A 12,899-nucleotide genomic window follows, 5' to 3' on the forward strand; every position below is an offset into this window, starting at 1 on the left:
TCCAACAATGCTAACACCTAAAACTTCTCAAACTGCACTGGATGCCTCCCCGTGTTTCAAAAAGAATAACAACTCTCTAAGACTTCACAGCTGGAAGAATCTAAGGATGTGGTGACGTCTCAAAGTATCAAACAGCAAAAGAACAGAGGGCTGTCTGTCACTTCAATGTGCACTTGCTCCATTAGAAACAAGGGACCTTCATGGCTGTGAACAGTGTGTGTGGGGGGAACAGTGGAGCAGCACTCTCACACACACAGCAAACAATCAATAACTTACAAAGAAGCTTTTTTTCTGAGGCCCTAGTTGTTGATTACAAGAGTATTCCTTTATAAAAGATGCAGAACAAGACTTTGTATTTAGAGGTCTATCACTCATTTTTAGTTATCGGTCTGAATCAGAGGATGTCTTCACACAGTGATTAACCTCAATACATGGAACAGACAGCGGCCCCTAAATGAATTGGCATGTGGGCCACCGCAAGACGCCGGGGCATGTTATCACATTAATTGTCATGGCAACGCCCCCCCTGCCGATAACCTAATCCAATCAGGGGAGGCCTCAGAGGGTCACATGACAAGAAGAAAGGAAATTGGTTCGCAGAGGGTCCAGATGCACACAAACCACTCTGTGTAATTAAAACTTCATAATTAAAGGGCAGACACAACATAAGAACCACAGATACTGACAGGAAACAACATCATCTGTTTGGTTTAGGAATACTGTTCTTTAAAAATGTTTTTTAGACAGTTATAGAGAAGTTGTTCCTAAGTGCACTTTACACTTCATTAGGGAACTTTCTACATTACAGGTGTAGTTCTATTGTAGCTAAACTTAAACCTTTGAATAGAGAGACATTATTTGTCTTTATTTTCTGGTCATTAGTCTAATTGCTGCTTAGGCAGAGTAGAATACAGCATACAGTGGGATCCAAAAGGAGAGGAAGTACTGTGTGTGTGTGTGTGTGGCATATCCACTCATTAAGGCCGACTTTCCCTGATTCCCACTCCTTGAGTCGTTCTAAGCCTTATGAGCCCCTCACAACTCAATTAAGCCTTTCCAATTAAGCTCCTACATGTGTATGTGTGTGTGTGTGTTTGCATGTGTGCTTTCACTACTTTGTATTTGTGTGTGTGTGTGCGGGAGCAATGATGCCTAACCGGATTGTCCTTCATTAGGGGGGTCTTTCTAAATAGAAGGAGGACCCCCAAAGATGCCTTCAGTGAGACAATGGGCCGGAGAAGAAGAGCAAAGAAATGAGGAGAGGAAAAACTGAACGGGATCTTCTCAATCCTGACCCATATTATGTCGGGCTTTGGCTTGGAATGTGTTTGAATATTTATTACAAATAGATAATGCCTCAGCCTCTTGTACAGTGGATGGGGGAGTCTCCCCTCTGTGCCAAGCCAAATCCTATGGTGGGAAGGTGGCCAACCTGCATTATGCCAGTGAGGAGGAATTAATTGAGACAGTTGAGCTGAGAGGCTTGGACCGACTTGTTTATGTGTGTGTGTGCGTGTTTGTCACTGTGAGACATTGTTCAACAAGCTTTAAATCTCATGACAGTGTGTGTGTGTGTGTGTGTGTGTGTGTGTGTGTGTGTGTGTGTGTGTGTGTGTGTGTGTGTGTGTGTGTGCGCGTGTTAGGCCTCTAAAGCCTCTGTAAGGCTTGGAATCTGGAATTAATACAATTGCTTTTGTGTCTCTCTTGGCTGATGAAACAGTCTCCAGCTTTGAGACCGAAAACATGCAGAGTGACAACGAGAGCCAGAGGGACAGAGACGAAGCAGGAGGAGAGAGATAGTGTGTGTGTGTGTGTGTGTGTGTGTGTGTGTGTGTGTGTGTCTGTGTGCTTTGTTCACTTCTGTAGATGCTGACATGTAAAAGCGACATCAGGGTTCTGCATCTTATCACTGGGGCTGACAATTCAATTAACAGGACAAGTGTGTGTGCCACTGCTGCTTATCCCGAGCAGGTTTCTGTATGCTTTGTGTGTTTAGGTATGTGTGTGTGTGTGTGTGTGTGCAGCAATGTCCATGTCAAGACCTCTACATGAGCCTCTCTCCATTCATCTTTCTGCCTTTTTTCTCCTTTCTTCCTTCGCTCCCAGCTATAAGGGACTGTTTGGATATCAATTCTATTGTCATATCTAATTTGCTCAGACAGCAGACGGCAAAGAAGAGTCAGATGTGACACCGTTTCTTACAGTCTGTTGCGCTGATTCAAACACTAACTCCTTAAGTATGTAAATTATCTTTTTAATTTTCAACTAATTTGTATTTTGGAAAAAAAAAACAGCCATGTTGATATAACTTCACCTTGACAGTCTAGACACATTTTTTAGTTTTTACTGTTTGTTTCTTTCCCCTAATTAGAGTAGGCATGTTGGCACAAAACTATTAACAAGACTTTTGTCCATTAAAGTGAAAGAATACTAAAGTTAAAGAGACTTTCTTAACTGGAATCTCCCAACTTTAATTATTGTTAATTTTTTATTGTCATACTTAGCTATCAATGCTAGACTTTTAATTTGCATAATAATGTGACACTGTACAACGGACGTACACTGTTAATAAAAGCTTATGTGTTAACTGCTTTATAAACTGTTTTTCAAGGTGTATCTATGAACATAAATTCGCCAAGTATCAGCAGATGTCCTAGAGCTGACAAAATAGTCCTTAAATCATAAAAGTATTGGAAACACAGACTCAAAGTACATCAGTTATAACTAAATGTACTTAGTTACTTTGGCACTGCGTGTGTGTGCTGCATGGCAGCAAGTTGGGCTACATATGGAGGATCATTTGAATCGCACCATTGTATGGGTCTGTATGCATGCCTGCCTACATCTAAAGATCCACTCTTGCGTATCAGAAAGCTGCATGTATGCTGCAGTGATTTGTGCATAGGTATGTGTGTGTGAGTGTGTGTGTATGTGATGGGGCTGCACTGCTTCGATTTGGCATGGTGTCTTCTTCAACACCTGTGTGTTGTGTGCATTTTTGCGAGTGTGTGTTTGCTCGTGTCTCACCCGAGGGTAAAGCACTTAAGCGGTATGTGCCTGAGTCCAAACAGCTGTGAGCAGAGGCAGACAGCGTGGCTCTAAATGACTAGAGACTTGAGAGGGAGCCCACAGGGGGAGCACACCTTTGAAATATACATGTCACTCACCCAGAGAGACAGAGAGAGAGAGAGAGAGAGAGAGAGAGAGAGAGAGAGAGAGAGTAGGAAGAATGAGAGAGAGAGCCTGATTTAAATAAGTCTAAAAAGAAAAGAGGATGGAGAGATGGAAGCTGAGAGAAAAGAAAAGAGAGAAAGTATCCAGAGTTTGTCTCTCACTGGTCACAAACTGTGAGAGTGCATGGGAGAGAAACATCAATACGGTGGGGCGATCAACTGGCCAGTTTGGCTCCATTGGGCCTGTTGGGTGCCATGTGGGTCCACTCCCAAGTCCGCAGCTCCTGCTGGACTGTTGAGGCCATTATGGCCCTCCACTTTCCCTCCACCGCGGGTCATGGCACTTGCCTGTCAGCCCGACTCCATATATATGGTAATAAGGAAAGTGTGTCAGTGGGGTGGGATGGTAAAGTGTGTGTTTGTGATGGAGATGTGGGGAGGGGCTGATGGAGAAGGAAGCTCTTAGGGTCAAAATTAAGCTTCATTCATCCCCAGTAGATAAAACTGAAGGTGTGAGAGTGAAAAACCAAGACCGTTGTTAGTTAAAAAAAGTTGGTATAGTATGTTGAAAAAATTTGCTGAATTTGAGCCTTTAAATGTTTTATATACATGTGCAACCACGAGGTAGGCTGCAGCACTACAACGTGTGTATGTGTGTCTGTATTTAAAGAAACAAGTGAGGAGAGAAGACAAGAAAAAAGAAAGAGACAAAAAAGGCAGGACATGAAGGGAAAGGAGATAACAGAGAGATAACCGGAAAGGAAAAAGACAAGGTGATGTGAGAAAATGAATGAAAACAAAATAAAGGCACAGAAAAAATAAAAGAAGGGAGGAGAGAGAAAGGGAAATAACAGGACATGGTAGGAAAGAAAGAAAGAAAGAAAGAAAAGAAAGAAAGCAAGAAAGAAAGAAAAGAAAGAAAGAAAGAAAGAAAGTGGAAAGGAAAGAAAGTTGTGAAAGTGATTTGTGTGATAAAATGTGAGATAAGCAACAATCCAGTTGTCAAACTCTGTGGGACTTTTGATAGTGTTGTCCTACTCAAGTCTGATCCTATGTCTCAATGTCTGAGTGTGTTGACTGGTGACTGACCGATACACTTGTGGGGGGTCCTCGGTGGACAGATGATGGCATGGGGTCATGGGGGCTCTGTGTGTGTGTGTTTGTGTATGGGGGGAGTTGCTCTGTTCCCGAACGCCTGACCAGATATTCATAGAATTCCACTTGGATGGATAGAAGGTGTCCTATCGGCCCTATTGTGCAGCCAGCCGAGAAAACGGCACAAAGGCCAAAACATCCTGAAATCCACTGCGAGCGTACACCAGCTGGAGTTTTGTGATGAAGTTGTTTGTAGAGGTGACTGTGAGTGCTGTTAGAGACTAAGTTAGAAAGACTGGATGCAAAGGAGCCTTCACACAAACAACAGGACATGTTTTCACCTCATGCACTGCAGCAAAGCAAAATCTCCTCCAAGCAGACATTCACTCTCTCTCTCTGTGTTATAAAAACTAGAAAGACCAAAGTGAATCCAGTGATACTGAAGAACTCCTTTCCAAGTATATAAGTCACTTATGATATGCAACAAATGATGAGATTAGCCAGTGATGTCACAGGATTTGAATGTGGTTTTGACTATCACTCGCTTCAAGAAAATGGAAAAGAAATGAGAGTTAATATTTAAAATATATGGATATTATAAAAGAGAAAAAGGTAATGCAATGCAATAAAAAAAACATATTTATATTAAAATCGTGTATACATATCATTTGACTTATTTACATTTACTTTGAGTTCTTGATGGCTTTGTTTTAAATTTGCCATTTAAAACAAATTCCGCCAAAATGTCTGTTTGTCTTATTTTTATGGAGATATTCTACATTATAAAATAAATGTGGTAAACATTTCTTCCAGACCTGGGAGCAGACTCGTATGTCCCTGAATTCTGAATATATTGGCCTTTCTAGAGTGAAACACACACACATGCACTCACATCGGCAGAGGCCTTGACTTTTCCCTTACCTTGGTCTTGTGTTGTAGCGGGGAGCTGCGGCCCTTTTCACTCTGGCTGTGTGTTTTGGTGGGTGGGGAATGTGTACCCATGTTGGCTTGGGGAGGTAAACTTCCTCCGTGCTGCTTTCCCCCCGGGGAAACCTGCATGGCTGCCAGCTGAGCTGCATACAACTGCTGCAAGGTCAGAGAGACAGGTAGAGAGAAGACAGAGCAATGGACAAGTGTTAAGTCGAGATGTGGGGGGGGGGTAAGAAAAGAAAAGGAAAGAGATGGGGAAAAGAGAAGGGAGGAGGGAAAAAGGAGAAGAAAAGGGCGACATGAATAAATGAATACTTGAGAGCACACAAACAAAAAAGAAGACGCCGGCTAAAAAGCTCTAGAAGAAGAGGCCATTAGTGGCCCGGCCTCTGTTTGTGTGACAGAGAGGGACATCTTCACTGTCAACCCCCCTCCCTCACCCCATGGGAGAAGCACTAACAGCCTCTCTGACAGGCCCAGAGATGGCTATGTCCCCTCCAGGTGCATCTTGGGAGAAAGGGAAAACATTCTGGCTATCGAGGTCAGGCCGCAGAGCCGGGCTCCCTCACAAGGTGAAAAAAGTGATGGAGAAGGGAAAAAGAGTGAGAGGGGGAGAGAGAGAGATAGCACAGAAATGTTTCAAGCCAGATGGGACCCTCGCAATGTTTATTGTGTTCTGACAACAAGATGCAAAAAACAACGTCTCAAAAGAAGAGAAATTGTTTCAATAACTGCTCTGGGAAAAACAAAAAAATGCTTTTCCATTCTTATTTATGTATTCAATTAATTTCTAATTAAATAAAAGCATTATGTCTTGAGCTGCTATGGTGTGAACATACTTGGGAATATTTATGCAATACTATTGTATCACACTAAACAGTCTCTGGCCTGTATTCCCACAGCAACAGACACAAGATAATATTCACAACTTGGAAGAAGCTTCAATATTCATAAACGCTTCTTTCTGCCTCCCTATTCTCCCTCCTCTAAATCGTCCTGCAAAGCTCAATTACTTTCATGTCCTCTAATACAAATCTCCAAGACGCTGTTTTTGTTTTCTCAGAATTGTTATTCTGTCCTCTGAAGAGCAACAGAACGGTTGTTTAAGCGAGAAGTAACTGATGTGCTGTTGTTTTTTTGAATACTTATAATTGTTATTATTTATTTCTGGTAGAAGATTTTTCTGGAAGAGGACCATCCTTTTTTTTTTTTTTTTTAGTTTAACTTCCGTCCTTCTGTTGGTGCTTGGCTGCCGGCCACCGGCGTCAAACAAAAGGCTGGTTTATGCAAATGGACAAGGAAGAGATGCTGTCACTGCTATCTCTCTCTCTCTCTCTGCTTTCTGTCTGTTTGTCAGTAACTCTATCTCTTTTGACAGCCACATTAGCTCTCCTCTGCTATCTTAAATAAAGCAATTTATCTCTTTTTGTCCAAACAAGAAAAATAGGACACAACTAAACACATTCCAGTGACTGTTCACAGCCTTCTGTTCACCAAATTTAATAACTTTTCAGCTTCAGACTGGAGAATCTTCTAAAACAAAAAATAGTTTTCCACAAAAAAGGTTTGTTGCTGCTTCTTTTCAAAACACATGGCTAAAGTGTCAGCATCTACTGCTGCTATAAACACCAAGGGAACAATGATAATTGAGGTGCATACAGTAGACGGGGTGCGCTGCTACCACCGCTACTGATGTGGAAATCAACGGGGGATCGGTCATGCTCTGGTGAGCCACAGAGACGCGGCGCGGAGGACCAGCTCGCTGAGATCAGATCAGCCCCAGCTCGCTCATTTCTCTTCAATTAGCTGCACTGTGGCTCCTGGAACAGGGACTGGATGTGTGTATGGGTATTGGGGGGGTGGGGGTAGGGTGCAGCCAAGCATGAAAACCCCTCAACCCCCCCCCCCCCCCCCCTCTCCCCTCCCCCCCCTCCCTACCAGCCAAACCCCCTGGCGAGTGGACCACAGGCGGTGTGTGTGTGTGTGTGTGTGTGCATGTATGTGTGTGTGTACTGACATATTCGGACCAGTGGTTCAAAGGCCTCTTTATTTGTGGAGTGAATTGAGTTCCATTACAAGGCCAGCGCCCGTCACTCAAAGCCTCGCTCAACGGGGCCGGCGTGCAATGACACACACACACACACACACACACACACACACACACACACACACACACACACATGCACAGCACAGAGGGCAGAGGCACTGTGAAGCGCGCCCAGAGCGTCGCCACAACGACTTGCATGTCAACAAACAGGAAATGACAGCGCAAAGCCCCCCGGGGAGACTTGGGGAGCGAACACACACACACACGCACACACACATGCACACACACACAGGCGCACACACACAATGCGCGAGGAAACGGGGGGGTTGCAATCACAGTTGCAGGATGAGACTTGAAATGAGAATTTGAAAAGTCACTCTCTAACCAGGCATACTGCTGAGCTGTCTGTGTTTGACTCAATCTTTCACTCTCTAATCCCCTGATGTGAGACGAGCGCTCACACATCTGCATGTTTTTGTGTGTGTGTGCACATGAGGGGGGTCCAGTGGTCTGCGTGTGCTTGTCACATGACACCCCCCTACATGTGTGTTTAATGTATGTCTGGGTAAGCATGTGCAGTCTTAGCTCTATTGACAAGAGGTGAAGAGGTGATGTGTGACTATTGGTGTTCCTCTGAGGGAGGTTAATTGTTTGGTATTAGTTCTACTGAATGTGTGTGTGGACTTGCATCCACACAGGCCTGCTGTTTCTCTTGTCTTCTTAGCAGGGATGGATCTATGGATCTGTGTGTGTGTGTGTGTGTGTGTGTGTGTGTGTGTGTGTGTGTGTGTGTGTGTGTGTGTGTGTGTGTGTGTGTGTGTGTGTGTGTGTGTTTGGGTCTTGGTCAATAATCTGCAGCTTTAGTCAGATTACGAGCTTTCCTGGGTTTTGTTGTCAGTTAGCAGCTCTTCTGAGCTCTATTGTTTACATGGACACAGAGGACTTTTGTATGGATCTCAATGGATTCTTGTCTATCTGTCTGTCTGTTTGACTTCCTGCCCGTCTGACTTTGTTGTTTTCCAGTTTCTACGTTTTTTCTGAAACTAAAAGGCACAATCATGTAGACTGATTTGTCAGAGTGATTGGATGTTAATCCTTCACATTTATGTCTGGATACCCTTTATTAAAGTCTCGTCTCTTTTACCCCGCTTTTCAGTCTTTGTTTCCTTTTGTAAAGGCTTCAAAAGTTATTCATGATTGAACTAAGTAATAAATGTAAAAAACACCTTTCTAAGAGCATAACGGCCCGGCATCAAGGACAAACACAACAGAAATGAAATGTTTCCAGACAATGAGCGACATCTCAAGTATTTGAGTTATTTTCTGTCTGAGACAGTTGAAGACAACATTACCTTTCTTAAGTGCCAGTGCTTCAACATTGCAAACTAAACAATTTGTTTTTGGAATTTCATACAGAGAAGAAAAAAATAAAGCAGGCTTTAACACCAATAATCAGAGTGGATTATACAGACTTGTAAAACTGCTTCCCTTTACTCATTATGTGTTTGGAACTGATAATGCACAATTTGCCTAATGATAGTCACCTATCTCTAATGCCTATTGATTCTACATTGATCCCATGCTCCTATCACTAAATGGCATTTCCTTGCAACTCTGAAAAGCCTTAAAAGAAAGAAAAGGGAAGTTATCATCACTGAAGCAATCCTCCTTCTCTCTTCCAGATAAGAGCTTTGTGCGGAAAAGAGTTCCTTGATTGTTTTCTCGTTTACCTTCTGTCATCTGTCCCAGTCTCTGTTTTTCTCCCCCCCCCCCCCCCCCCCCCCCCCCCCCCCTGTCCGTTGTTCGTCCATCTCTCCGGTGTACAGCGTCGTAATCCAGGACAATATGTTCCAACATCTGCCTCTCCATATGATGCCTGACCCACACCATTGACCCTCTTTATACCACACACACACACACACACACACACACACACACACACACACACACACACACACACACACACACACACACACACACACACACACACACACACACACACACATATATATAATCTCTGGTGCACATCCACTCTTTTCTCCTCCACTTACCTCTATCCCCCTCATATCTATTTCTCTCTGTTTATCCTTTTAACTGATCATCCTTCTAAATACCTCTCTGGAAACTCTGCCTTTTTACCTTTATTGCTGATCTCTCTCTCTCGCTCTCTGTCGCCTGGATAAGCACACTTTTCTCTCCTTTTTGTCAGCTTCCTCTGTCCTTTTCTGTCCATTTATGAGCTATGGATAATATCAATGATATCAAGGGTCAATAGGGAGCCAGATTAACATGCTCTAATGCACAATGTCACACTCATCCCACAGATTAAGACACTAAATGCCAAACTTGTCCACTCCAAAGCCTGCATTGCCTTGAAAAGTGTCTGTGGAGGATTCTGTGTTAAGCTCCCATTGACTGTAAGTGCTACTCTGTTGATTTCTATGGAGGATGTTTTAAACATAGAAAGAGCTTTGAATCATTCAGAGATTAATACATTTTTTCCAAGAACAGCACTTAACTCCAAGCTGTGCTGTTCAGAGTTTTTTATGTTAGTCCTCCACTTTCTATGCAAACAGTTATCACATAGTATGATCAAGGCAAAGGCCATTTCTCCTCACAGACTTCCTCCTCTACGTCTGACTCGTATCACAATGGGGACCTTTTCAAATAAAGAATCCAAAGAAGGACTTACATGTTGATACTGCAGAATGGTATAGTTACTGGTTTGGTTATAATGAATGAACATACACTCATCATCAACCAAACCATTCCACTTCCTTTATTGCACACATACACAAAATCACATATCGCCACAACTTCTGTGTATAGATCAATTTATTCTAATATATGTACAATACATGTATTCTGTGTATACTGCATATACCAGCTGCACGTTATAGGTACAAGTAGATCATTGATGCTGGTCTGTGTTTAGAAACTACCTCTGTCACCTTTAATTGTAAATTGTGTTTTTCCACTTCATCTGTTTTGGTCACATTACAGGAATTACTTTTTTTAAATCCACTTCATTTTTTTGTTAACGTTACTATTTTCACAGCAACTTCAAATGTAGTATCAGGGCCCTATAGAGGAACAAGATGTCATCTCACTGTGGGCTTTATATGGCCTTGGCTTGGTGTTATCAAGATGACCTTATAAGAGACAGATTTAGTTAGTTATCTTAATGTTGTTGCCAAATTTCTTAATTGTGCGAGTCTATAGATAACAGCATCCAACATTGATGTTCCTTTCAGTACAGCTGATGTTACCAGTGTTATTTTTGACTTGGACTTACTGAGTTTCATTAGAGAGTGTGTATGGAAGGATTGTATATCATGAGACTTATTTCAGGTTTTGCATACATTTCTTGTACGAGCATCTCTATTTGTGTTGTGGGAATATATAGTTCAAGTATCTACATGTCATTAAACATATTTGGTGGTTGTCAGATGCTGCAGTTAGGTTGCACATTATGTTAGGAGGCTATGGTTTTCTAAGCGGGCGGCCCGGGTTCGGTGACGACATGCATCACTGTGCTGTCGAATAAAGGCAAAAAGCCCCAAAAATAAATCTTAAAAATTAATAAATAACTATAAATAACTCCTTTGTTGATGTTTAAGTACACCCTTGTATGCAACTTGGAAGTTTACTGTATACCCTATATTACCTTCTTTATTCTGTCTTGGCTAAGTGGGTTCAGTTCCCTCTCAAACTAAAGCACAGTGTTGCTGTGGAGAACTCAGGCAAACTGTCATGTCTCATCTCAGGAACAGAAAAAAAAACCCTCCTTATCAAATGAGGGCGCAGAGACAATCCCAAAGGAAATCCATCCACATTGAGACATCTGTACTTGTGTTAGCCCGGGCAAATCCGTTTCTTTGTGACAAGCCTTAATCTCAATGTGAGACTGTATTTGTGTGTGTGTGTGTGTGTGTGTGTGTGTGTGTGTGTGTGTGTGTGTGTGTGTGTGTATGTGTGTGTGTGTGTGTGTGTGTGTGTGTGTGTGTGTGTGTGTGTGTATGTGTGTGTGTGTGTGTGTGTGTGTGTGTGTGTGTGTGTGTGAGAGAGAGCTTTTGCGTGTGTGTTTTTCTGGGAGGATTGGAGGAAAGAAATCTGTTAGTGAGATGTTTTTTTGCACTTGTTGTGTCCTCTCATCCCTCCCTTCTGGTAAAAAAAACAACACAAAAAAAAAAAAAAAATCCAATTGCAAGGTGGACAAAGCCGTTCAACTGGAGATTGAGTGAGTCTGAACACAGTGGAACATATGGACGGCTTGATTGAAGCAGTGATAACAGAGCAAAGGACATTATTCTCAGCCACACACACACACACACACACACACACACACACACACACACACACACACACACACACACACAACATGGGAGTAATAATGAAATCAGTGAGGACAGCAGGGTCCGTTCTTCATGATAGAATTACACTGCTATTCTATTCTCCCTCTAGTGTCTAACATATGGGGCAGCATGTTTGGCTGACAGGTGCAAATGTATTACACACATTCTGCCTGACCTTTAACCCATATTCTCCCATCATTCCCGAAGTGTGTGAACAGTAAGTGAAAAAGATGTGCAGGGGAAATATGTGTGTCATTGCAGCTGTTTCTCTCAGATAAACATGTGTGTGTGAGTGTGACACCTTTTATGATAATGCATGTCAAGCAGACACGAGGGCCAAGTGCACCCAAGCTGAGTCTAACACTGGAGGTTAATGTGTTTCAGACAGGCAACTAGGGGGATGCCTGTGTATGTTCTTAACCCCTGAGAGAGGGGGCCCCAAAGCCCATGTGGATATGAGTGTCAGTTTGTGAGGTCTAGTTGTGTGTGCATATCTGTATAAGGGTTACAGGGAGAAAGTGACTGCATGAGTGCAGGCAGGGACATCCAAAGACAGGCTCCTCCTCATAAGTAAGATAACAGATGTTGACTTATTTCATTCTTTTTACTTTTCATGCCTTTGTGGTAAAGTCTCTCTCTCTGTAAATTTTTCTGCTTTCTTTCTTATTGACTGTTTGACGACTACATTTCTGAAAATAAGCAGACCACATTCTTGGTTATTAAAGTGCAAATGGGTTGACCCCTCAGATATGCTCAAAATGAGCAGAAAGCATCCAACCAGGATTTATTTGTCGCTCTTAAAATTATAATTTTTGATCATCTCTTTTGTCCTAAATTAAAATATTTTTATTTGAAAACACACAACACAAGTCAAAAAAGTAAACAGCGAAAGTTTTTTTTCTGAGTTGAACTCAAAGTTTTGTGAAACGAAACTTTGTGTGAACGAAATCAGACTTTAAATTAAACCTCACATGAAAGACAGACAGAGAGATGGATAGAGTTATCATGTACACATTTTCCATTTAAGTCAGTAAATAAAGTCAGTGATGTTTCCATTACAGTGAGCAGCATTTTTCATTCTTTTTTTTTTTTTTACTTCTTCAAGAATTTCCTTCTTGGCATGCTCAGGTGCTTGTGAAAGGTTGATCAAAATGAATTCACCGTTATGTGAATAATAACGAACTAAAAGGTAAATTGCATACAAATATGCTTTTGTGCTATTAAAGGAGATTTCAATCTGTTCTGTGTCACTCCAAAAATGAACTCAGACAGTCAATCTGAACATTTTTGTCTTGTTCT

At 42.1% G+C, this 12,899-nt stretch overlaps 1 protein-coding gene across 9 annotated transcripts in view; it reads right to left on the reverse strand.

Moving 5' to 3' along the window:
* The window catches only part of sox5 (SRY-box transcription factor 5), an 87,874-nt gene that overhangs the window by 13,335 nt on the left and 61,640 nt on the right, over nt 1-12,899 (reverse strand). For all 9 annotated transcript variants that reach the window (XM_061029860.1, XM_061029857.1, XM_061029861.1 and 6 more), the window contains one exon: nt 5,190-5,354. In XM_061029860.1, coding sequence (XP_060885843.1) covers nt 5,190-5,354 — 165 coding nt within the window. The remainder of the gene's footprint in view (nt 1-5,189; nt 5,355-12,899) is intronic.

Source organism: Labrus mixtus, chromosome 22 (assembly GCF_963584025.1).
Source record: "Labrus mixtus chromosome 22, fLabMix1.1, whole genome shotgun sequence".
Taxonomy (NCBI): Eukaryota; Metazoa; Chordata; class Actinopteri; order Labriformes; family Labridae; genus Labrus; species Labrus mixtus.